This window comes from Gadus morhua, chromosome 6, assembly GCF_902167405.1.
Source record: "Gadus morhua chromosome 6, gadMor3.0, whole genome shotgun sequence".
Classification (NCBI taxonomy): domain Eukaryota; kingdom Metazoa; phylum Chordata; class Actinopteri; order Gadiformes; family Gadidae; genus Gadus; species Gadus morhua.
In genome coordinates this window covers 950,671-976,637 of record NC_044053.1, presented here as the reverse complement: position 1 = coordinate 976,637, position 25,967 = coordinate 950,671, and the positions used below count along the sequence as shown (strand labels likewise).

Below are 25,967 nucleotides of genomic sequence, written 5' to 3'. Positions count from 1 at the left end.
GAGTAGAAAGCAGCCTCTCTCAGCTGATGCTCGGCTCTGTTAATATGTTTTATATGGATAACCAAACGCTGCTCTTTATTCTCTGCTAATGGATGCTAACCATAGAACAGGTTCAGTTCAGGACCCCTGCCGCTTCCAGGAAACATCAAAAAGGAAAACCTGTCACTGATCTCTTCCCATCCCTCTCTCTAGAGAGGATGAGAGCAGCTTATCAATGGTTAATAATTAATGGATATAGTGTCTAGTGCGATCAGTTGGGATTTCTGACAGATATTTTCTAAGGTAAGCGATGGCTGTGCATTTTAAAACAAGCTCTGCATGCATAAGCCCAAAGTACAATGTCCACATGAATCATTTAAGAACACAGCTCAGAAGGTGTCATTTGCTGTAACCTTTGTGAGATATTTATAAAGACTAGAAACAATCCCAGCTTCCTCTCTGCATTAATGGTGTCTTTAGAGTTATGGGGACAAAGAGATAAATACGTCTCGATTGAGAGAATTTGTTTTGGAATAAGAACGATTATCATCCGTCCACGTTCTTCATTGCGGACCCTTTGTTTAATTCTTCTAAATAATGCATTGCAGAATATCTTCACGGTTCGTACAGATGTTGAAAATGGAGCAGAGCCCTACAAACACTTTAATTGCTTGGCATCTGAAAACAAAAGCGCGCGGTTACATGTACGGCCAGTTGAATAAGTAATGTGCGATGAATACTTGATGACGACGCATTTAGGGAGCAAGTGCTTAGCTCCCAAAAAACTTTGTTGTCTAAAGTTGTCCAATTAACTCAAAATGGGAAAAAAAGGTTTGTTGCATGTTAAGGAAAAAAGAAAGCCATTACCATCTGTTTCAGACTTCCCACTATTCCCAAAGGTTTGCTGTGTTCAGCTGACGAGGGAGAGGCTGCCAGCCCAGCATGTTACAGAGAGCCACCCCCACACATTACAGGCAATGGAGTGCAAACAATTAATGTAAGGGGAAAGACATTATCTTAATCTGCTCTCAGAAGTTATCATTGTAAAACTGTCAGAGGGCCACGTCACGCACCGCTGAGATCAGTTTGAAACGACGTCGTTAAGTTTGGTTGGGAAATGATATTCCACACGCTCTCTGCGGCGACTGAAGAAGATCCTGTTTTATGATTGAGTTTAATGATACCACCGCCCTGAATCAAGAGGCATGTCCTCTGGATACGTTCAAATGTTGAAACTTTTGTAAAACAAGTTTCAAAATAAAAACCTTATTCTTAATTATACCTGATTTCATCATCTCATCCATTTGACATCACCTGATTCCAAATGACATCAACTGAATATCTGAATTTGTATGACATGATTATCTGATTATCTGCATTAATTAGAAATCCCCGGAAAATTTGAATCCATATGACCTCCCCTTATCAGTGTGGCTGCAACACTATTCTTCTATTGTTATCATCTCATCTCAAATATCATCTATTGTTATCATGTTTGTTATTATTCTGCCTCGTCATTTTCCTACTTATTTACTCGTACAGTTTTTGAGTGGTAAACATCGAACCATGACCAAAAGGTCTGCATATATTTACTTTTAGAGACCAAACAGTGCATACTTTTTAAGATTATTAATTGTTATAATATATCCTTTTTAATATTGGAAGTGAATGTGAGGGTTCTCAATAGAGTTGTCTGTTGTTTATAACGGACGTCAGGGGGGAGAAAATGCCGACGTCCACCGTTCACAAGGTGTGAACAACAAGTTGTGAAAGTTGGTACACGTATAGAAATTGTTCTCGGGAAATCACACACACGGCGGCTTGGCTAGTGCAACCACATGCCTTTTGGACAATGCACATGGCAACATGTCTCATTTGAATTCATCTGAATCCATTTGACATCAACAGTTATATCATCTGATTCTCTTTTGTTAACGTGTTTACACCTGCTCCCTGTTAACGGTTTGGAGCGTGGCTGTGATTGAGCGTCCCTCGGCCCAGCTGAGCCCAGGTTCCTGAGCAGTTCCTCGGTCCGTCTCGCTGTCTCTGGAAGGTAGAATTAGCCCAGCAGGGAGCGGCAGGCGCTGATTACAAGCCTGTGAGGACCTCGCTGGTCCTAATTACAGGCCTGCGCGTGGCGGCAAGCATAATGACAGTCTTTACCATTGTTGCTGTTGATTGTGTTTCTAGAAGAGACCTGTGTTGGCTCAGCCCTGGAGAGGCCTGACAAAGAGCCGCGCATAATCTGTCCGCGGCAGGCAGGATTAAACACAATGGAGGAGCAGGAGATAGAGGAGCAGCCGAGCACAGGAGCAGTCAGTTATTTATACAGTGCTCCGTCACATTACAGCTCCCGTCTCCAGGAGACGTTGGCCCTCCTCTGCTCCTGAACCACTGGCACTGAGGAGATACAAACACCGTCTGTCCTGGAGAATACCGGAGGAGTGAATCTGAAGATGTTATTAAGCTTCGTGCCGGAGGAATGTATCTATGACTCCATTCATTCATTGTCCTTATAAATAAATAAATCCAGATAAATATTAAAAAAGATGATAATAAAGTATGAAATGAGAAATAATCAGAAGACTATGGTGGCATGTTAGCTATAGGTACATTAGCAACATTAGCATGATGCTGCTGGCCCTCTCTGCGTCTCAAGGACAGAAAGAAAACACCAAGGTCAGGCAGGGCGTCTGTGTGCGTGCTGCATGTGTGCGTGTGCGTGTGTGTGTGTGTGTGTGTGCGTGTGTGTGTGTGTGTGTGTGTGTGTGTGTGTGTGTGTGTGTGTGTGTGTGTGTGTGTGTGCGGACCTACCAGGATGGTGGAGATGACGAGGGAGCGGTTGGCCAGGGAGTCGGTGATGTTCATCCCTTTACGCTTCGGCAGCTCGGTGATGTTCAGACCTCCGGACGCGCTCCACTTGCCCACCTGGGGACGAGGAGAGCATGAGGCTGACCTAACCCTAACCCTGACCTCCCCAACGCCACTGCATTAGTACCAGGGCAGGCCTTTCTCAAAGACACCAGGATGTGACGCAGCGTTTAGCGGATGTATTAGAGAGCACAGCAGGGCTGCAGCCCACTGCAGATTGACCACAGACTGACCACAGTCCACTACTACTGCAGGACGAAACTAACTAACTACCTAACCTTAACTAAACCTTTCGGTTTAACTAAACCTTTCGGTTTAGTTAAGGTTGAGCTACTGTTGTGGTGATTAGACTTGCCCTGCATTATGTATAAAGGGTCAAGAACAAGATAATAACATTGTCTTGTCAGGGTGCTTTCACTGTTCTATTACAACCCGATAGGTGGACCTGGGAGCAGCGATGCTAGAGAGAGGTGTGTTCCATTCAGGGTGCAGAGACCTCTTAATCCTGGCAGGGAGCAGCATTAAAGAGGAGCGGTGAACGCGCCAGCTCTGTAAGGTCTGGAAGGAAATGTTTCCCTCCGAGGATGGTTGTAGGAGCTCCGTGCTGATTGGACGAGCCCAGCATGCGGCAGCGGTTGGATCACCCCGCGCTGGATGCTGTGACTCATCCAACGGAACGTCTCCGCCATTTCAACAAATCCGGGAAGATTGCCCTGGGGTGAGGCTGTGTGCCGCAGAGAGACACTCTGCACCGTATTATTACCACAAATAGTCCTGTGGCTGTCGCTAACAATTTCCATTTGCAAGGCGCGCTTTCCCTCCTCCACAAAGCCATTCCCAGCCCGTCCGCAAGACACCGCATTAAATGGGAAATGTGTTTCCCTGCGATTCCTCCCCTCCAGAATGTTTCTGATGAGGCAAACGAGAATTAAGTTCTAATGTGTTCTGTGAGATACGATTCTACTTGGTTCTATTCATTTATAATGTGTTGTAATTCTTTCTTTTCTGTTCTTGTGCATTCTATTAATTTTCCTTTCCGTTATATAATGTCCGTTACAACCAAGCGTATCGTGTCATAACCCATCCTGTTCAAGTCTGTTGTAGTTTAATATTTATTTATTCATTTATTTATTTATATTTTTCATTCCATTAAAATAAATTATTTTCAAATGTTATTTTCCAATGCAATGCTCTATTGGTTTCGATTATATTCTTGTCTTTCCTTTTCATTCCTCTCTATTCCATCCTACTACTTCCCATAACATTATATTATTATCATATTTATATTATTATCAGGAGTTTCTCTCTGCCACAGGGACCTCCCAGCTGCCTCAGTAAGACATTTCCGTTTCCGTTGGAATATTTTTTATAATTGCGGCCAATTACGAAAAAAGCTGAACTAATTTAAGATACTTAGTTTTTTAGACCGTTGGGGTGTTATTTTCTATGAGGGCTTCTCTCTCTCTCTCTCTCTGTCTTTTTTTCTCTCTCTCTCTCTCTCTCTCTCTCTCTCTCTCTCTCTCTCTCTCTCTCTCTCTCTCTCCAACAAGCTATTAAAACGTTGGCGACCTGCTCTTTCACTTCGAAACTTGGGCTAATATTCAATTAGCCTAGGATTAGCCCAGGCTTAGCCCAGGCTTAGCCCTAGATAACTGTCTTCCTGTGTCTGCGAGACTGGCTTCCATGGCGACATCCTGAAATCCACAGCCTGTCTCTGGGAGGGAGATGAACGACGCGATTGGCCGCAGGATTTAGAGAGCAGAGAAGCTAACAGCGCTAGCAAGGGCGTCTCTGAGAGGCTGTGGTGAGAGGAAGTAAATATACATTATTATAACATCATATTAAAATAGTATCATCCCGTTGGAATGGTGACAGCATGTGTTCAAAGTGAATTCCTAATCTATGAAGTGATGAATCCATAATGTATTCAGATCTCACGGTGTATAGGAACAGCGTCCCGGGGGATTAATGATGCAATTGAGTTAGTCTTGTTCAGCTTCCTCTCTGCGCCTCATTAGTGACAAGGGGAGATCCATCCTTACCTCAAACCATCGTTAAGAGGAGAGCCAAATTAACACCCTAATGTGGGCCTAATCCAATCTGCTTTATGATCCCAGCACCGGCTCAAACCGGCTGTCAGCCCTGCTGGTTAGCAGCTGAGTGACGCTGTTTAGAACCACAGAATCCATCTTCTGTGGGACTGTCGATAGTTCTGATGGTTCTGAGGGAGGCCGACGTTGTTCGATCCGCCAGCATTAAAGCCACGACCTGAAGCTCTCTGTGTGACCTATTGACCTGGACCTGAGACACCCTGGTTGGACGTATCCGTCTCCATGTTGTTTACATCAGGGCCTCCAGGGTCCAGCTGTCCCGTCAGGGTGTTTAACACTCAGCCACAGGATGGACCCAGACTCCACAGTCCACCTGAAGGCTTCTATGGCATTAGAGCTACGGCCTAGAGGCTTCTATAGCATTAGAGCTACGACCTGGAGGCTTCTATAGCATTAGAGCTACGACCTGGAGAAGCCTGGAGGCTTCTATAGCATTAGAGCTACGACCTGAAGGCTTCTATAGGGTTAGAGCTACGACCTGGAGGCTTCTATAGCATTAGAGCTACGACCTGGAGGCGTCTATATCATTAGAGCTATGGCCTGGAGGCTTCTATAGCATTAGAGCTATGACCTGGAGGCTTCTATAGCATTAGAGCTACGACCTGGAGGCTTCTATAGCATTAGAGCTATGAGCTGAAGGCTTCTATAGCATTAGAGCTATGACCTGGAGGCTACTATAGCATTAGAGCTACGACCTGGAGGCTTCTATAGCATTAGAGCTACGACCTGGAGGCTTCTATAGCATTAGAGCTACGACCTGGAGGCTACTATAGCATTAGAGCCACGACCTGGAGGCGGGAGGCCTTAATCCAAATATCAACAGCCAGCCAGCCCTGTGCGTCGGTTGGAGTAAACACTAAATTAATTCTGAATGATGCAGAAGGAACCAGCAGAAGGGTGTAGGGCAGGGGTGGAGGAGGTGTGATGTATGAGTCAGGGTGGTGTGTGTATGTGTCAGGGTGGTGTGTGTATGTGTCAGGGTGGTGTGATGTATGTGTCAGGGTGGTGTGTGTATTTCAGGGTGTGTGTGTGTTCAGGGTGTGTGTGTGTGGTTTGATTTATTTATTGGGTGGTGTCCGGGACTAGTAATGTATTTATTGGGTGATGTAATGCATGTATTGGGTGGTGTCCGGGCGGTGCCCCCACCTTCTCGAGCCCATCCTCCTTCAGGCTGATGATGTCGAGGTCGAAGTCAGTCCTCAGGCCAGTGGTCTTGTTGAAGGACAGTCGGCCCGTCAGGCCGTCCCAGTGGGACTGGAACACACACACACATCCATCTAGATCCAGATCTATAGATCTACATCTGTTCTGTATCTAACATTACTTGCATTAATACATAGATAATACCTTTATGATATAATATACAACAATAGATATACGTTGTAAAGCTGAATCATGTGTGTGGATGGGGTGTGTTCACAACACAATAACCCATTAACACAATGAACACAAACATTCCCTCCCGCTTCTCACACACAAAGAAAACCAACAACAAACACAAACAAATGTACAAATGTAAGCAAACTGACCGCCCACTCACACACCAATAAACAAACACACACACACACACACACACACACACACACACACACACACACACACACACACACACACACACACACACACACACACACACACACACACACACACACAAACACACACACACACAGACAAACAAAACACACACACAAACACATACAGCACACACAGAACATACACACAAACCAATAAAAAAATACCCTCACACACACACACACATGACCGCACACACATGCAGACACACACACACACACGCACCCTTGCATTTAAAGGACAAGTGAAATGGCTGTTTTGGTTTTAATTATAATTTTCAACTGAAAGCCCGCAGCAACCCCCCCGCGCCCCGCCCCCCGCCCCCCGCCCAGAGTTAATTAATGATGGCCTCACTGCTGAGCACACACTACAATACATAGATACTCACTCATTTATACACTACACACCCAAAGACATGCACACTCACACACACACGCCCTGCAACAGTGCAATAATACACGAGAATTGACACTACAATACACACAGCACCACATAAACCCTCCGGTCCACAAACGCCCAACTGAAGCAGAAGAACAGAACCACCACAAGATCTCTGGGGTGTTCAGAACAGATCAAGAACCCGGTACTAAGACTAAGAACCTAGAAGAGGCCCAGTTCTCATGTCCTTCCAGAGAGACCAACTCAGATCACCGTCTCTCTGTCCATCATGGAGTGACTCAAAGACTCAGGAAACAGCAAAGACAGGAAACAGCAACGACAGAGAGATATAGAGGGACAGCGATACTGAGAGACAGAGAGAGAGAAAGACAAAGACAGAGAGATAGAGAGAGATAGAAAGAGAGAGAGAGAGAGAGAGAGAGAGAGAGAGAGAGAGAGAGAGAGAGAGAGAGAGAGAGAGAGAGAGAGAGAGAGAGAGAGAGAGAGTAAAATAAATAGACAGAGATAGAGAGAGAGAAAGAGAGAGAGAGAGAGAGAGAGAGAGAGAGAGAGAGAGAGAGAGAGAGAGAGAGAGAGAGAGAGAGAGAGAGAGAGAGAGAGAGAGAGAGAGAGAGAGAGAGAGAGAGAGAGACATAGATACAGATATGAAGAGTTAGTGGGACATAGCTACAGAGGTCACTAGAGGTCCACGGAGGTCAGAGGTCAGAGTGTGTGGGGTCACCTCCTTGATGAAGCTCATGAAGCGGCCCCCGAACCTCCAGGGTTTGTGCCGGTGGCACTGCAGCGAGTTGACGGTCATCTGGGGCGCATGCTGGTAGGACACGGACACGATGTGCACCGCGTCGTAGGTCAGCGCCGCGTCTGTCTGCAACCCAGGGAACTTTATTGACACCACAACACCCGACGGGCCTGTCACAGCGTCTGTCTGCGACCAGGGAACTTTATTAACACCACAACACCTTTCAAAATCCCCAATGGTCCTTTCAAACCGGGCCACACCCACTCTCCCAGGCTGGCTTCAGATCAGCCATGATTTAAGCACATCTCAATAAAACCGAAAGTTATGGATTGAACCTACAAACAAAGACAATGAATCCAACTATTTAAATAACCTCACTACCTGGTTATGGGCAGGGTGTAAACATGGCCTTATCAATAACAAGCCACTGCCTGCGTTTATTGGTTTTAAACCGTTGGCCGTGAGATTGGAAAGAAGGGATTTGAGTAAACGGAGTCTGGTGATCCAATAACCTCCTCCCTGTCTGCTCTAACGAGCTCCGGGCTAACGAGTGCACAGATACTCATTAATGTGCTCACAAAGCTAATATCCTGCGGGGGGGGGGGGGGGGTTATTAAGTTGCTGTTAATAGGTTCAACCGAGCTCCAATATGCATATCTTTATCTCCAAGTGGAAGATCTGGTAGATATTACCCCATGAAAAAAATCTGTAATAAGTTCCTGAAAATTGGACTGCTAATGGAATGTTAGCTTTAGCTTCCTGATGTTGAGCCGTGAGCAACGTGAAGTTAAGAGCACGGAGTCTGACTCAGTGTATAAACTTAGGATAAGTGTATAATGTTAAGTTAAGAGCCCGGATTCTAACTCAGTGTATACACTTAGGATAAGTGTATAATGTGAAGTTAAGAGCCCGGAGTCTAACTCAGTGTATAAACTTTGGATAAATGTTTAATGTTAAGTTAAGAGCGTCTGACTCATTTTATAAACTTAAGATAAGTGTATAATGTAATGTTAAGAACATCTGACTCAGTGTATAAACTTAAGATAAGAGTATAATGTTAAGAGTGTCTGACCCAGTGTATAAACGTAAGATAAGTGTATAATGTTAAGTTAAGAGCCCGGAGCCCAACTCAGAGTATAAACTGTTAAGTTAAGAGCGTCTGACTCATTTTATAAATTTAAGATAAAAGCGTCTGAAACTGTGTATAAACTTAAGATAATATAATGTTAGGTTACGAGCATCGGACTCAGTGTATAAACTTAAGATAAGAGTATGATGTAATGTTAAGAGTGTCTGACTCAGTGTATAAACTTAAGATAAGTGTATAATGTTACGTTAAGAGCCCGGAGTCTAACTCAGTGTATAAACTTAAGATAAGTGTTGAATGTTAAGGTAAGAGCGTCTGACTCAATTTAAAAACTGAAGATAAGTGTATAATGTTAAGTTAAGGGCGTCTGACTCAGTATATAAACTTAACATAAGTGTATAATGTTAAGAGCGTCTGACTCAGTGTATAAACTTAACATAAGTGTTTAATGTTAAGTTAAGAGCGTCTGACTCAGTGTATAAACTTAAGATAAGTGTATAATGTTAAGAGCGTCTGACGTAAAACGTAAGATATTTGGATGATGTTAGGTTAAGAGCCCGGAGTATAATCAGTTTATAAACTTAAGATAGGTGTATAATGTTAAGTTAAGAGCCCGGAGTCTGAGTCAGTGTATAAACTTAAGGTAAGTGTCTAATGTTAAGTTAAGTGTGGCTGAGTCAGTCTATAAACTTGAGAGTATAATGATAATAGGTCTACCGTCATGACCCCCTTCCGCAGCCCGGAGTATGATCCAGGGTATAAACTTAAGGTAAGTGTACAATGTTAAGTTAGGAGCATTTGAGTCTGTGTGTAAACTTAAGGTAAGTGTATAATGTTTAAGGGTCTACCGTCATGACGCCCTCAAGCAACCCGGAGTCTGAGTCGGTCTATAAACTAAAGCTAAGTGTAAATCTACTGTCGTGACGTAAGTGTCTAAAGTGAAGTTAAGAATGTCTGAGTCAGTGTATACATTTAAGGTAAGCGTCAAATGTTAAGTTAAGAGTGTCTGAGTTAGTGTATAAACGTAAGATAGGTGTTTATCTACCGTCATGACTCCCTCCAGCAGCCCGGAGTCGGCCTTGTGGGGGATCTGTCTCTCGTTGGACCACTTCTCCACGATGGAGGCCACTTGGGGGTTGTCCACGTTGAGGATCCTGAAGCCTGTCAGGTTGACCCCACAGAAGCGGTAGGGGTCAAGGTCGATGGCCATCAGGTCCTGAGGACAGAGGTCATGGCCTTTATTCAACCTTTAATGAACCGGGACAGGTCTCACCACGAAGACAGTGTCAAACATTCAGGGTTCACACAAACTAATTACACAACAATTATCATTCAATTTAAAAGAGTGTTTGGGGATTTCATAGAGGCCGAACAAAGCACAGGGACCCTTTCCAGAGCCCCCACGTTGTAGGGAGTCTTCTAGGGCGGGGCAGGGGCCGGGGGCAGGGCTTGGGCGTGATGTCAAAGAGGGTCTTCTGGGGCGGGGCTGGGGTCGGGCTGGGGGCAGAATGTCACAGAGGGTCTGAGGGCCACTGGAGTGAGGGTCGCTGGTCTGAGGGCCTGAGGGCCGCTGGTCTGAGGGCCTGAAGGCTGCTGGTCTGAGGGCCTGAGGGCCCCTGGTCTGAGGACAGCTGGTCTGAGGGCCACTGGTCTGAGGGCCTCTGGTCTGAGGGCCTGAGGGCCGCTGGTCTGAGGGCCTGAGGGCCCCTGGTCTGAGGGCCGCTGGTCTGAGGGCCACTGGTCTAAGGGCCCCTGGCCTAAGGGGCCCTGGTCTGAGGGCCACTGGTCTGAGGGCCTTAGGGCCCCTGGTCTGAGGGCTCCTGGTCTGAGGGCCACTGGTCTGAGGGCCCCTGGCCTAAGGGGCCCTGGTCTGAGGGCCACTGGTCTGAGGGCCTCTGGCCTAAGGGGCCCTGGTCTGAGGGGCACTGGTCTGAGGGCCTTAGGGCCCCTGGTCTGAGGGCTCCTGGTCTGAGGGCCACTGGTCTGAGGGCCGTTGGGCGGGGCTCAGACCCAGGCTCTCGCTCCAGCTCGGGGTTCCGGCGGCCGTGGGGAGGGGGTGAAGGGAGGCGCGGGTGACAGACCCATTTCACAGGACATGGAAGTTATTAGCTGCCCCAGTTTCACGCTCTAATAACCCCCCCTCCTGTGGACTATAAAACAGTCAGGCGTCGCATGTTGGCACCGCGGGGTCAGACCGACCCGCCACTTTTAATCTTCTTAACAGAGCATCCATCAGGAGCCGGCGTGCCTTCCGGAGCCGTCGCGCTTCAGGAGGGGCGGCAGAACGCCGCGGCGCTCCGTGGGCAGCGTTCCCGTTCTAAAGGTAATGTTACCGTTAATAATGTTCTTTATTTTGCAGCTGCAACGCGGCAATAAGCAGGACCGCTGGGTGGAATAGTAACGTGTGGCCGCCGCCGCACCATCAGCAGAGGAAAGCTGCAGCCTCGTGGACACGAGTCACAGCCCCACAGCGCGTCACATCTCATTACCACAACACTGGGGGAGGGAGGGGAGAGACACAGAGAGGGAGGGAGGGGAGAGAGGGAGGGGGAGAGAGGGAGGGAGGGGAGAGAGGGACGGGAGAGAGGGAGGGGGAGAGAGGGAGGGAGGGGAGAGAGGGAGGGGGAGAGAGAGAGGGGAGAGACACAGAGAGAGACACAGAGAGGGAGGGGAGAGAGAGGGGGGGAGAGAGGGAGGGGAGAGAGAGAGGGAGGGGAGAGAGGGAGGGGAGAGAGGGAGAGACACAGAGAGGGAGGGAGGGGAGAGAGGGAGGGGGAGAGAGGGAGGGAGGGGAGAGAGGGAGGGGAGAGAGGGAGGGGGAGAGAGGGAGGGAGGGGAGAGAGGGAGGGGGAGAGAGAGAGGGGAGAGACACAGAGAGAGACACAGAGAGGGAGGGGAGAGAGAGACAGGCAGACACAGAGAGAGATGGGCGAGAGAGACAGAGAGGGAAGGGAGAAAGGGGGAGACACGTACAGATACACAGAGAGGAGAGAGAGAGAGAGAGATAGGGGAAGAGAGAGAGAAAAGAAAGAGAAGGATGGAAAAATAAAAGAGAATTTGGAGCATGAGAGAGAGACAGCAGTGAGGAGGGAGAGAGGGATGTGGGCTGGTAGAGACCCAGAGCGAGAGCTAGAGGGGACCGATCCCATGGGCACGGCGGAGCGGGTTTTGAACCTGCTCCTCAGACTCCTCCTGGTAGCGTGTGTTTTTGGTCTACACAGAGTACAACTACTGTTCATACAGCAGCCAGTTCAGACCAGTTCATGTGATAGAGAGGCTTCCATGTGTGCTGTTAGGGGAACTGGGACGTTTAGACCACATCCCTCTGATCTACAGCTGATAAACTCCACAGACACCGTCAGCAGACTCTGACTTGACCAAACAATCAATGGAAGCAAACAGATCCATCTCATTGATACAGGCGCTTAGGGCTAGCCCTAAGCCTGACCCAGTGTACACATTTACATTTACATTTAGGGCATTTAGCAGACGCTTTTATCCAAAGCGACTTACAATAAGTACATTTGTCAAAAGAAGTGCAACAATATATCGCTGTCGGTACAGTTAGGATGTTCATAGAACTAGGGCTGCAACTAACGATTATTTTAATAATCGATTAATCTGTCGATTATTTTTTCGATTAATCGATGAATCGGATAAAAAAAAGAAACATTTGGAATTGCCACTTCTTTATTCAAAGACTGAACATTACTTCAAATTCACAGTGCAGACTGAAGTGTAAAAACACCAGGTTATTGCTCCAACGTCCCGGAACTATTAAAAGTAATATTAAATAATAAAAAAATTAAAAAAACATAACTGGGATAACACAAAAAAAAACATACAATGTATATATACTTTTATATGTATATATACTTTTATATGTAGATATACTTTTATATGTATATAAGGGATGTCCATGGTTAACCGGTCAAACCTATTGATACCATTTTCGAGACTCCTTGAAATAGAACTTGTAATATTGCTTTAATTGTTGATAAGATGATAGTTCAAGATAGGACATTAAACAGGTCATAATTTTATCTTTACTATCTATTTTATATTACTCGGAAAACTCTCAATTATTATTATTATTATTTTTCTGTTGCATTTGAACGCATCAATCATATAACTGAGCCGACCTGAACACATCACATTTGACATTGTTTGTGACCATTGGTTAGTTTTTAAGCTAACTAGCTCTATATCCTGCCGATTTTAACATGGATTTAAAAACTGCATTACTATTTTTAACTGACGGGACTTTCTACACCGTCCGGTTGCGTGATTACTACTGCTGCTTTGAATGACTGTTGATGCACGCGGTGCCGACTCCGAGCCCGTCTGCACAACGTCTACAGCAGCAGCAGCTGACAGAGTTTTCGGTTGGACTAGACGGATACTGAGTTGAAGGAGTTTTAACCCAAAGACAGTGAAGGTCCAACACTTTTATGTAGGCCTACAGTCCAGTTTTAAGATATGACCAAAATACAAGCTGTGGTCGCTCACACTAAAGCTCGCTGTGGGCGTGCATGAACCATGAACCAACCTGTCGGCGGCTGGCTGTAAACAGTGCTGTGCCTATGAGTAACTTATTAATCGTGCGACACAACGAATCGACGACCAAATTCGTTGCCAACGCATTTAGTAATCGATTTTATCGATTCGTTGTTGCAGCCCTACATAGAACCAAGTGCAAGTACCACAATCACTAGGCTAACCAATTCCCTGTGTTACAGCAATGATAGCAGCTACTGCAGTTGCTACACAGTTAAGTACTATAATACAATCCAACACAATACAATGCAATGTACAATGGTGGCCAGAAGGGGGAGGGTGGCTATGCAGAGTCGAGGTGGACTATGAACAGGTGAGTCTTGAGTCTTTTTATATAGACATTATATGGACAGTGGTATACCTACCTGATACAGGCGCTTAGGGCTAGCCCTTACCCAAACCTATACCGGGTCAGGGCTGGGCTAGGGTTAGTTACATTATATGTCGTACACCATAGGTACAGCAAAGTACATATGCAGAAACACTAATAGGAGTTATAATATTGTTGATAAATACAGCAAGGGGTATAGTACTGAGAATATTTTTTGTACTAGGTTTAGTACTGGGTATATATGTAGCACTAGGTAGTATTATGGGTAAGTAGTACTAGGTTACCAGGGTAGTGAAGAGGTAGTGGTAGTACTCGGTCATCATCCCCATGGTCTGGGCCTGGAGACACAAGAAGACAATTGAGGATTAGAACAGACATCCTAATGAGGCCGAGGCCGAGAGGCTGTTAACGAGGCAGATGCCGAGAGGCTGTTAACGAGGCCGAGGCCGAGAGGCTGTTAACGAGGCAGAGGCCGAGAGGCTGTTAACGAGGCAGAGGCTGAGGCCGAGGCCGAGAGGCTGTTAATGAGGCCGAGGTTGAGGCAGAGGCCGAGAGGCTGTTAACAAGGCAAGGCCGAGGCCGAAAGGCTGTTAACGAGGCCGAGGCCTAGAGGCTGTTAACGAGACAGAGGCAGAGGAGTGGAGGCTGTTAACGAGACAGAGGGAGAGGGTGGAGGCTGTTAACGAGACAGAGGCAGAGGGTGGAGGCTGTTAAGGAGACAGAGGCAGAGGGTGGAGGCTGTTAACGAGACAGAGGCAGAGGGTGGAGGCTGTTAACGAGACAGAGGGAGAGGGTGGAGGCTGTTAACGAGGCAGAGGCAGAGGGTGGAGGCTGTTAACGAGGCAGAGGGTGGAGGCTGTTAACGAGACAGAGGGAGAGGGTGAAGGCTGTTAACGAGGCAGAGGCAGAGGGTGGAGGCTGTTAACGAGACAGAGGCAGAGGGTGGAGGCTGTTAACGAGACAGAGGGTGAGGGTGGAGGCTTTTAACGAGACAGAGGGAGAGGGTGGAGGCTGTTAACGAGGCAGAGGCAGAGGGTGGAGGCTGTTAACGAGACAGAGGCAGAGGGTGGAGGCTGTTAACGAGACAGAGGCAGAGGGTGGAGGCTGTTAACGAGACAGAGGCAGAGGGTGGAGGCTGTTAACGAGACAGAGGCAGAGGGGGGAGGCTGTTAACGAGACAGAGGCAGAGGGTGGAGGCTGTTAACGAGACAGAGGCAGAGGGTGGAGGCTGTTAACGAGACAGAGGCAGAGGGTGGAGGCTGTTAACGAGACAGAGGGAGAGGGTGGAGGCTGTTAACGAGACAGAGGGAGAGGGTGGAGGCTGTTAACGAGGCAGAGGCAGAGGGTGGAGGATCACCTACAGCCGGTTCAGACCAGAGGGTGGAGGCTAATCACGACTCCTTATCCTGACTTCCTCCGTGCTGAAATGCCGCCACCCCCCCCAAAACACGTCCACTTCCTGCCTGCTGAAAGGCCCGCCGCCCCCTCAACACGTCCGCTTCCTGCCTGATTGCATCGTCTCCTGCAGGGCGGAGCAGTGCTTATGATGATGTTGGTGCTGGAGCTTCTACTGCTGCCAACCCCGCCCAAGGAATGGAGCGGAGATTACACCACCTTCACACACTAACCCCCACAGGGCTACACTAACCCCCACAGGGCTACACTAACCCCCACAGGGCTACACTAACCCCCTAAGTGTTACACTAACCCCCACAGGGCTACACTAACCCCCACAGGGCTACACTAACCCCCACAGGGCTACACTAACCAGCACCGGGCTACACTAACCAGCACCGGGCTACACTAACCAGCACCAGGCTTCACACACTAACCCCCTCCACTCCTCACAACACAGTGCCTCATAGACTAACCACCACAGTGCCTCATACACTAACCACCTCATACACTAACCACCACCGGACTAGTGGTGGTCTCTAACCATGCAAGCTCTACTGCCATTGAGCCTCAGCTGCTTATTCGATTAAGCAGATATTAGAGCCTTAATTATGCGTTTAAATGATATGTTCCACTTTAATTCCAGCTTGCAAACACCTCTACACCCATAAATAAGGGACACCAATAAACGGCCACAGAGTCTTAAAGGAACCCTCATCAGCAGGCAAGAGCTCTAACAGAACCCCCGGAGTAAAAGCTCTCAATGATTACACATGATAACCACCAGGGACTTTAAGCTCTAACGGGCTAAGGGAGGCTACAAGAGCTTTAATGGAATGCCATCTAGTTAGTGCTCTAAAGGAGCCCAGTTTATCGTAGCATACACAGAAAATCAGCTTGTTGTTTTAGCTAGGTGATTTAGCTAGATGTTTAGCTGGGTGTTTACCTAGGAGTTTTAGCGAGGTGTTTTAGCAAGGTTTTTTTTGCCAGGCGTTTAGCTAGGTGTTTAACTAGTTTTAGCTCTGTCTTTAGCTAGTTGTTTTAGCTAAATTTGGTAGCTCTGTGTTTGAGTTAGGTGTTTGGCTAGGTGTTTCAGCTGGTTGTTTTAGCTCTGTGTTAAGCTAGGTGATTAAGCTAGGTGTTTAAGCTAGATGTTTAGCTCTGTGTTTTAGCTCTGTGTTTTAGTTAGGTGTTTGGCTAGGTGTTTTAGCTGGGTGTTTTAGATCTGTGTTAAGCTTGGTGTTTTAGCTCTGTGTTTTAGCTACGTGTTTTAGTGCTAGAGCAGTGACGTGCTTATGTGCGTCACTGCTCTTCCATATCCAACAAATGGATGGATATGGAAGAGTCAGGACAGGTCCTCTGAGAAACTTAGAATGATGAAACATCAGATAATAGATTGAATTACAGAGAGGAGATCCAATCAGCAGGCCGATGTCCACCGTTTGCTGATTATTACCCACTGATTTCAACTAGTCCGTGTTCGAGAGGTTCACCTACAGCTCTGTGATTCCATACCCTCCTTTCTATTGATTCGGTTTTCCTGTCTTTAATGTGTTGTTATTTCTTCATTTACAATCTTTTGTTATTGCTCCGGACCCCGAAGACATTTTAGAAGGTAGATGTAGTAGCATATATACAAGTACTGCAAATCACAGTGACCTCCACTCCTCCATCAGCCTCCTCCACCACAATACCCTCCCCTCCTCCACCTCCACCACCCTCCTCCACCTCCACCACCCTCCTCCACCTCCACCACCCTCCCCTCCTCCCCCTCCACCATCCTCCACTCCTCCATCAGCCTCCTCCACCACATTACCCTCCCCTCCTCCACCTCCACCACCCGCCTCCACCACCCTCCTCCACCTCCATCAGCCTCCCCTCCTCCATCACCCTCCCCTCCTCCACCACCCTCCCCACCTCCACCACCCTCCCCTCTTCCACCTCCACCACCCTCCCCTCCTCCACGAACATCACCCTCCTCCACCTCCATCACCACCAATCCCCCCTCCTCAATCTGCCCCGCCTGTTTGAGGATCTGCCCCGCCTGTTTGAAGATCTGCCCCACTTGTTTGAGGATCTGCCCCACCTGTTTGAGGATCTGCCCCACCTGTTTTAGGATCTGCCCCACCTGTTTGAGGATCTGCCCCACCTCTTGGGGTTCTGCCCCACCTGTTTGAGCTTCTGCCCAACCTCTTGAGGTTCTGCCTCACCTGTTTGAGGATCTGCCCCACCTCTTGGGGTTCTGCCCCACCTGTTTGAGGTTCTGCCCAACCTCTTGAGGTTCTTCCCCACCTGTTTGAGGTTCTGCCCCACCTCTTGGGGTTCTACCCCACCTGTTTGAGGTTCTGCCCAACCTCTTGAGGTTCTACCCCACCTGTTTGAGGATCTGCCCCACCTCTTGGGGTTCTGCCCCACCTGTTTGAGGTTCTGCCCAGCCTCTTGAGGTTCTTCCCCACCTGTTTGAGGTTCTGCCCCACCTCTTGGGGTTCTACCCCACCTGTTTGAGGTTCTGCCCCACCTGTTTGAGGTTCTGCCCCACCTGTTTGAGGATCTGCGCGGCCATCTGGTGGCTGCAGTCGAAGATGATGCGGAACTCGCGGCCTCTCTTCATCTCCTTCAGGAGCGGCCGGGTGTCCTGGGAGTCCAGAGGCAGCTGGCGGATCTTCAGCCGGATGTTGTACCGGGAGGGGGCCATGATGAGCTCCTGGAGCCGGATCAGACCTGGGGGGCCATGGAGAGAAGTTGACCTAAGGAGCTAGGGTTAGACCTGGGGGGGGGGCATGGAGGTGACCTGAGGAGCGAGGGTTAGACCTGGGGGGACTATGGAGGTGACCTGAGGAGCTAGGGTTAGACCTGGGGGGGGACTATGGAGATAACGTAGAGGAAGACAAAGCACCACAGTTCATCTGGTAAAGCAGATCTCTGGATCTCGCTAAATGTGGTAAATAGTAATGTAGCGCAGTATTTTACATTTTAGAAAAACTATAGTCTAGTTTGTTAGGATGCTGGAGGCCAAATAGGTTCTGGGCTTGATCCACAACGTCCTCAGTATCTGGTGACGTCCTTCTGGAAGAAACCAGATATCTGCTAAGCAAAGTACAGAGCTACGCTAACCTGGAGTAGTTTGACGACTAAACAGCAGCAGAACCAACCTGTACTGTCATCATAAACCACCGTGGCCGTCTTCCACTTGAGGTGCTGCACCAGGTCCAGGATGGCATAGCTGAGGGAGGAGTAGTCGGGGTACAGGTTGGTGTAGAAGGTGTCTCTGTTGTCCATGGGGTGGTGCTTCCAGCGCACCTGCACGTGAGGGACCTCCAGGGCGTTGCAGATGGACTGGACGGCGTTGGACGAGGAGCTGTGGGACGGCCCGAAGATGGCCACCACGCCCAGAGACAGCTGGTCACAGGCTGTGGAGGAGACAAGACACATCACCACCGCGCCGGGTCCCCCGCGGCCTACAGAGGACAGCTGACCTACTGCGGCCCTGGGTACACCGTCTACCACCACACCAGGACAGCTGACCTACTGCGGCCCTGGGTACACCGTCTACCACCACACCAGGACAAACTCCCTAATCCCTAGTCCCTAGTCCCTAGTCCCTAATCCCTAGTCCCTATTCCCTGGCCCCTAGTCCCTTGTCCTTAGTCCCTAATCCCTAGCGCCTAGTCCCTCCTCCCTAGTCCCTAGGCCCTAGTCCCTTGTCCTTAGTCCCTAACCCCTCGTCCCTAACCCCTAGCCCCTAGCCCCTAGCTCCTAGCCCCTAGCCCCTCGCCCCTAGCTCCTAGCCCCTCGCCCCTAATCCCTAGCTCCTAGCCCCTCGCCCCTAATCCCTAGCTCCTAGCCCCTTGCCCCTAATCCCTAGTCCCTAGCCCCTAGCCCCTAATCCCTAGCTCCTAGCCCCTTATCCCTAGTCCCTAGCCCCTAATCCCTAGCCCCTCATCCCTAACCCCTAGCCCCTAGCCCCTCGCCCCTCGCCCCTAGCTCCTGAACCCTAGCCCCTAACCCCTAGCCCCTAGCCCCTAGCCCCTCGCCCCTCGCCCCTTCGCCCCTCGCCCCTTCGCCCCTCGCCCCTAGCTCCTGAACCCTAGCCCCTAACCCCTAGCCCCTAGCCCCTCGCCCCTCGCCCCTCGCCCCTCGCCCCTAGCCCCTTGCCCCTCGCCCCTCGCCCCTCGCCCCTCGCCCCTAGCCCCTCGCCCCTCGCCCCTCGCCCCTCGCCCCTAGCCCCTAGCCCCTAGCCCCTCGCCCCTCGCCCCTAGCCCCTAGCCCCATGCTGCAGTGTGCAGGCTGAGCCAGGCCTCATTGACCTGGCAGACGGTCCTGAAGCCCTCTGCCTCCATTCGCAGGGAGCAGAGGGCTTGCCTGGTCTGCATAGGCTGCTAGCGATGCCCATATCAATGTGATAGATCATATGATGCTTGTCGTTGTTGTAACAATATGCCATCGTCGTGGTATCAGTCGGCCGATGGTCTTCGGGGTAACAGCATGAAAAGCTCTGTGGCAACAGTAGGCTGATCGTCATGGTAACATTATACTGATCATCATCGTAACAGTTTGCAGACGGAAATGATTAAAATACGCTGATCAACGCTGAAATCCCTTCCTCCACCTCGCTGATCCTCCACCTCCACCCTCCAACTCCACCCTCCACCTCCACCCTCCACCCTCCACCTCCATCCCCCACCTCCATCTCTACCCTCCACCTCCACCCTCCACCACCACCTCCACCCTCCACCTTCCACCTCCAGCCTCCACCTCCGCCTCCACCCTCCAACTCCACCCTCCCCTCTTCACCTCCACCCTCCACTTTCACCCTCCACCCTCCCCCCTCACATCCACCTCCACGTCCACCATCCACCTCCACCCCCACCTCCCACCCTCCACCTTCCACCTCCACCTTCCCCCCTTCACCTCCACCTCCACCCTCCACCCTCCACCCTCCCCCCTTCACCTCCACCTCCACTCTCCACCTCAACCTCTAACTCCCACCTCCACCCTCCACCTCCACCCTCCCCCCTTCACCTCCACCTCCACCTCCACCCCCTGGCCTCACCCTTCCTGGAGGCCTCGAAGCTGTCGTAGATGTTGATCCTCTGGATGTCGTAGGTCAGCGTGGTGTTGGGCAGCAGCGTCCGGTTCCTGTTGATGTTGTTCACCGCAAACTTGAAGGCCAGCTCCTCGGCGCTGACCAGGGGCACGGGGCCCTCCGTCTGCTCGAAGATCCCCCCTGAAACGCACCGGGAGAGGGTGAGCGGGGTTCAGGGGTGAGAGGGTGAGAGGGGTGGAGGGGTGAAGGGGTGCAGGGGTGAGAGGGCTGAGGGCTGAGGGGTGAAGGGGTGAAGGGGTGAAGGGGTGAGAGGGGTTAAGGGGTGAGAGGGGTGAAGGGGTGGGAGGGGTGAAGGGGTGGGAGGGGTGGGAGGGGTGAGAGGGGTGAAGGGGTGGGAGGGGTTAAGGGCTGAAGGGGTGGGAGGGGTGGGAGGGGTGAAGGGGTGAGAGGGGTGAGGGGTGAAGGGGTGGAGGGTTGGAGGGGTGAAGGGGTGAGCGGGGTGCAGGGGTGGGAGGGGTGGGAGGGGTTAAGGGCTGAAGGGGTGGGAGGGGTGGGAGGGGTTAAGGGGTGAGAGGGGTGAAGGGGTGGGAGGGGTGAGAGGGGTGAGAGGGGTGAGGGGTGAAGGGGTGGAGGGTTGGAGGGGTGAAGGGGTGGGAGGGGTGAGAGGGGTGAGGGGTGAAGGGGTGGAGGGTTGGAGGGGTGAAGGGGTGAGCGGGGTGCAGGGGTGGGAGGGGTTAAGGGCTGAAGGGGTGGGAGGGGTGAAGGGGTGAGGGGTGGAGGGGTGGGAGGGGTGGAGGGGTGAAAGGGTGGGAGGGGTGAGAGGGTTGAAGGGGTGGGAGGGGTGAAGGGGTGAAAGGGTGGGAGGGGTGAAGGGGTGAAGGGGTGAGAGGGTTGAAGGGGTGAGAGGGTTGAAGGGGTGAGAGGGTTGAAGGGGTGAAGGGGTGGGAGGGGTGAAGGGGTGAGAGGGGTGAAGGGGTGAAGGGGTGGGAGGGGTGAAGGGGTGAGAGGGGTGAGAGGGGTGAAGGGGTGAGAGGGGTGGGAGGGGTGAAGGGGTGAGAGGGGTGAAGGGGTGGGAGGGGTGAGAGGGGTGGGAGGGGTGAAGGGGTGAGAGGGGTGAGAGGGGTGGGAGGGGTGAAGGGGTGAAGGGGTGAGAGGGGTGAAGGGGTGGGAGGGGTGAGAGGGTGAGAGAGTGAGAGGGGTGAAGGGGTGGGAGGGGTGAAGGGGTGAGGCTACAGCAGGGAGGGGTGAGAGGTGTGAGTGGGGGGAGAGGGGGGAGGCTACAGCAGGGAGGGGGGAGAGGGGGGGAGGGGGGATGCTACAGCAGGGAGGGGGGAGAGGGGGGAGGCTACAGCAGGGAGGGGGGAGAGGGGGGGGTGGGGGGGGTCCGTTTCAGGGTTTGTTTCTGTTCTTCACGCGGAGGAGGCAGCGTTTGGACGTTACACAACACCTCCAACAGACGCCGGCTCCAGACCGGGCGGCCGATGGACGCTCTTAAGGCCCTAATGGATCTAAAGTGAACCTCTGTGTGTGTGTGGGCCTCTATTAGGTAGTGCGTGTTTGGATGTGTGTGTGTGTGTGTGTGTGTGTGTGCGTGTGGTTGTGTGTGTGTGTGTGTGTGTGTGTGTGTGTGTGTGTGTGTGTGTGTGCCTGTGGTCGTGTGTGTGTGTGTGGTTGTGTGTGTGCGTGAGTGTGTGTTTGGTCGTCCGACAGTGGTTGTGTGGTCGTGTGTTTGATTGAGTGTGAGTGTGTGTGTGTGTGTGTGTGTGTGTGTGTGTGTGTGTGTGTGTGTGTGTGTGTGTGTGTGTGTGTGTGTGTGTGTGTGTGGTTAGGTGTGTGTGTGTGTGTGTGTGTGTGTGTGTGTGTGTGTGTGTGTGTGTGTGTGTGTGTGTGTGTGTGTGTGTGTGTGTGTGTGTGTGTGTGTGTGTGTACACTATTAAATCCATATCTGTGAGACATATGTTTCCGGGTGAGTGAACCCAGCCCTATAGAGAACGGATCGGGTCCATTTGACAGGAAAACCAGCTGAGTATAACCTGACACAGCTTCTGTTAGGACAAATAAATACATAGAGAGTAAATCAATAAAGTACTTATCTATCTATCTATCTATCTATCTATCTATCTATCTATCTATCTATCTATCTGTCTATCTATCTATCTATCTATCTGTCTAGCCGTCTAGCCGTCTAGCCGTCTAGCCGTCTGTCTGTCTGTCTGTCTGTCTGTCTGTCTGTCTGTCTGTCTGTCTGTCTGTCTGTCTGTCTGTCTGTCTGTCTGTCTGTCTGTCTGTCTGTCTGTCTGTCTGTCACTCCGTCTGTCTGTCTGTCTGTCTGTCTGTCTGTCTGTCTGTCTGTCTCTCTATATATATATATATCTCTCTCTATATATGTATATATATATATATATATATAGGTATAGATATACAGGTATATATCCTTCTATTTGGTCCCAAATGTTTACGAGAAAAAAAAAATACAAATTACTTTGTGTAATAATAGTAACTAATTCAGAGAAATAGATAAATACAATATTCCAATATCAAAAGCTTTTCCAACTCGAGGAGGCAGTAAACAGTGCAACATGGAGAATAAACCTCGTGTTGTTTAAATACAGACCAGTTCCTCCACCAATTAAAACGACCTTGCTGGCAGTGCTGCGGTTTGAAACATTAAAATAAATGAATGCTCCTGTTTCACAGGAAACCTCATTAGGGTACATTAGGTAATTGCCACCGTGTTTAGTAATTCCACTGTTAAGAGGATAAAATGCTCATTGCTCGGAAGCACTTACGCAAATTTAATAAACAAGAGCAAGAGAAGGGGGAGGGACAGTGGGGGAGAGAGAAGGGAGGAAGACATGAGAGACAGAGAGACAGACAGAATTACATTCTGAAAGACATGGGGAGAGAGAGACGGAGAGAGAATCATAAGAGTCAGGGAAATGGGAGAGAAGAGAGAGAATGAATATACAGAGAGCTAAATCCTGGGGATCATTTGCCTTCTCAGGAATCTGACACAAGCACAGAGCATGTTAATGTGGGTGTAGCCAGGTCCGTACCCCTTAAACCCCCCTAACGGCTACGGGGGGCTCCCATCGCTCCATTAGGCAGACCCCCCCCCCCCCCCCCCCCCACCATCAGGTTAACTCCCTTAAACAATGGCACGATGGCACTCAAAGCTTTTGTACTGATGGAAAATGTAGTGCAGTTGTTTTTAAATCCCAACCTTGACATGATGGGGAAGGCAATCATGGTTCGATGATCGTGGTTTGGTACGGTGCATTAAGGTAGCTGGACAGAAATAAAGGAACGCATTGGAAATAAATCGTGTATTTCATAATGAGACTTACACTGACACAAATTCAATCACTCTAGGTATGTTTTAAGTTAGTAGTTTTGATTATACTGTACACCAAATGGCATATATTATACATGATATTATATAAATCAAAGATTGAAAGCTGGATGTTGGGGGGTTGGATTTGGAGGGTTTGTATTCACCTGCACCGAATGAGCAAGTCTGTTTTGCACAATAAGGATATTTTTATTTTCAATGTATAAAAATGTCTAAACATATTTTAAGCCAGAAACATATAAATGTTTTATTTATCCTCGATATTAGTTCTCATATTCTACGTAACACACTCCGGTGTGTAACGGGACCGCTACCTCTCTTAGCCAGCAAGGCTATCTGCTGTCAATGTTTATTTCTTAAAGTGCCCTCTTCTCTGAAGAGTTGAGACGCAGAATAAACAAACTAACAAAGGCTCTTCCTGCCAGAAGAACAGCATGTCTCGTGTGACCACCATCTACCTGCTCTCCACAACACTGTTTATTGGGGTTTGTTTTCCTCACAGTCACGTCGGTATGTCACAGTCTGTCACTCTGTCTGCATAAAGGCCAACACTGCCTGGAAAGGAGAATATCCAAGCATGAAGGACATATTCTACCCAGTCTATGTGTTAAACTAGCATTCTCTTTTCACTTGAAACATCAAATTTTCTAATAAATTCCATTGTTAGATTAAAAACACAACATACAGCTGTTATATCAACTTACATATACTTAATATAACATGCAGGTCTCCTAAATCTGGATGTTATGTTAGAAAGTTATTCTTTCATAGCTGAGAGTTAGCTGGTTGTTACTTAGCTAGCTAGTAGTCCTGTGAAGAGTCCTTGGGAAGAGGTGAATGAGGGAGACAGAGGGGGATGAGTGGTTTGATGACGTTAGCCCTCCCGTGGAGATAACTGAGAGCTTGTTAGCCAGATAGCCGCTAGCATTGCTACTGGCCTTAGTGTAGCCGGCGGCCAGACGATAAGAGCCTTCTTCTTCCTCCTTGATCAATTACATTCACACACACACACACACACACACACACACACACACACACACACACACACACACACACACACACACACACACACACACACACACACACACACACACACACACACACACACACACACACACACACACACACAGTGTTCCCCGTGGCTTGTCCAGGAATCTGACAGGTGTTGAGAGGACATTGAATAAGATCTCATATGAAGACCCCCCCCCCTCCAACACTGCTGATTAATAGCTACAGACACAGTTAATGAGTCGTCAACGCTTCACTAAATGATGAGCAAGCTGTATGTTTATGTGTTGACGCTCACAACGTCAAGGCTACCTCCACCACAATAATCATGAATCAATACTGATGTCCGTTTTTTTTTTTTTTTATCTGATTGAACTCTTTATCATTACAATCATAATCGGTATCGATTTTTCAGTTTTAATTATGAAGAAAAAGTTACTTAAAGGTAGTATCAGCGATTCATAACTTATAATCTCCTACACCTTATCTTAACTAATGATCTCCTACACCTTATCTTAACTAATGATCTCCTACAGCTTATCTTAAATTGTGATCTCCTACACCTTATCTTAACTTGTGATCTCCTACACCTCATCTTAACTTGTGATCTCCTACACCTTAGCTTAACTTGTGATCTCCTACACCTTCTCTTAACTTGTGATCTCCTACACCTTCTCTTAACTTGTGATCTCCTACACCTTATCTTAACTTGTGATCTCCTACACCTCATCTTAATTTGTGATCACCTACACCTTATCTTAACTTGTGATCTCCTACACCTTATCTTAACTAATGATCTCCTACACCTTATCTTAACTTTTGATCACCTACAACTTATCTTAAATTGTGATCTCCTACACCTTATCTTAACTTGTGATCTCCTACACCTCATCTTAACTTGTGATCTCCTACACCTTAGCTTAACTTGTGATCTCCTACACCTTCTCTTAACTTGTGATCTCCTACACCTTCTCTTAACTTGTGATCTCCTACACCTTATCTTAACTTGTGATCTCCTACACCTCATCTTAATTTGTGATCACCTACACCTTATCTTAACTTGTGATCTCCTACACCTTATCTTAACTTGTGATCTCCTACACCTCATCTTAACTTTTGATCACCTACAACTTATCTTAGCTTGTGATCTCCTACACCTTATCTTAACTTGTGATCTCCTACACCTCATCTTAACTTGTGATCACCAACACCTTATCTTAACTTGTGATCTCCTACACCTCATCTTAACTTGTGATCTCCAACACCTTCTCTTAACTTGTGATCTCCTACGCCTTATATTAACTAATGATCTCCTACGCCTTATATTAACTAGTGATCTCCTACACCTTATCTTAACTTGTGATCTCCTACACCTTATCTTAACTTGTGATCTCCTACACCTTTTCTTAACTAATGATCTCCTACATCAGCCAGCTGGATCGCTGCCAGCCTGAGCTGTGATGATAGTGCAGAGCCTGAATCCTGTTGGCTGAGAGTTAGTTAATTATTAGGAGTTCAG

At 48.9% G+C, this 25,967-nt stretch overlaps 1 protein-coding gene across 2 annotated transcripts in view; it reads right to left on the bottom strand.

Annotated features, from left to right (window-relative positions):
• Positions 1 to 25,967, bottom strand: part of LOC115545907 (glutamate receptor ionotropic, kainate 3) — a 116,479-nt gene that overhangs the window by 25,626 nt on the left and 64,886 nt on the right. For both annotated transcript variants that reach the window (XM_030359403.1, XM_030359404.1), the window contains exons 2-9: positions 20,095 to 20,268; positions 18,194 to 18,451; positions 17,581 to 17,762; positions 13,931 to 13,984; positions 9,804 to 9,974; positions 7,654 to 7,797; positions 6,108 to 6,215; positions 2,794 to 2,907 (exon numbers count right to left, since the gene is read on the bottom strand). In XM_030359403.1, the coding sequence (XP_030215263.1) occupies positions 2,794 to 2,907; positions 6,108 to 6,215; positions 7,654 to 7,797; positions 9,804 to 9,974; positions 13,931 to 13,984; positions 17,581 to 17,762; positions 18,194 to 18,451; positions 20,095 to 20,268 (1,205 nt within the window). The remainder of the gene's footprint in view (positions 1 to 2,793; positions 2,908 to 6,107; positions 6,216 to 7,653; positions 7,798 to 9,803; positions 9,975 to 13,930; positions 13,985 to 17,580; positions 17,763 to 18,193; positions 18,452 to 20,094; positions 20,269 to 25,967) is intronic.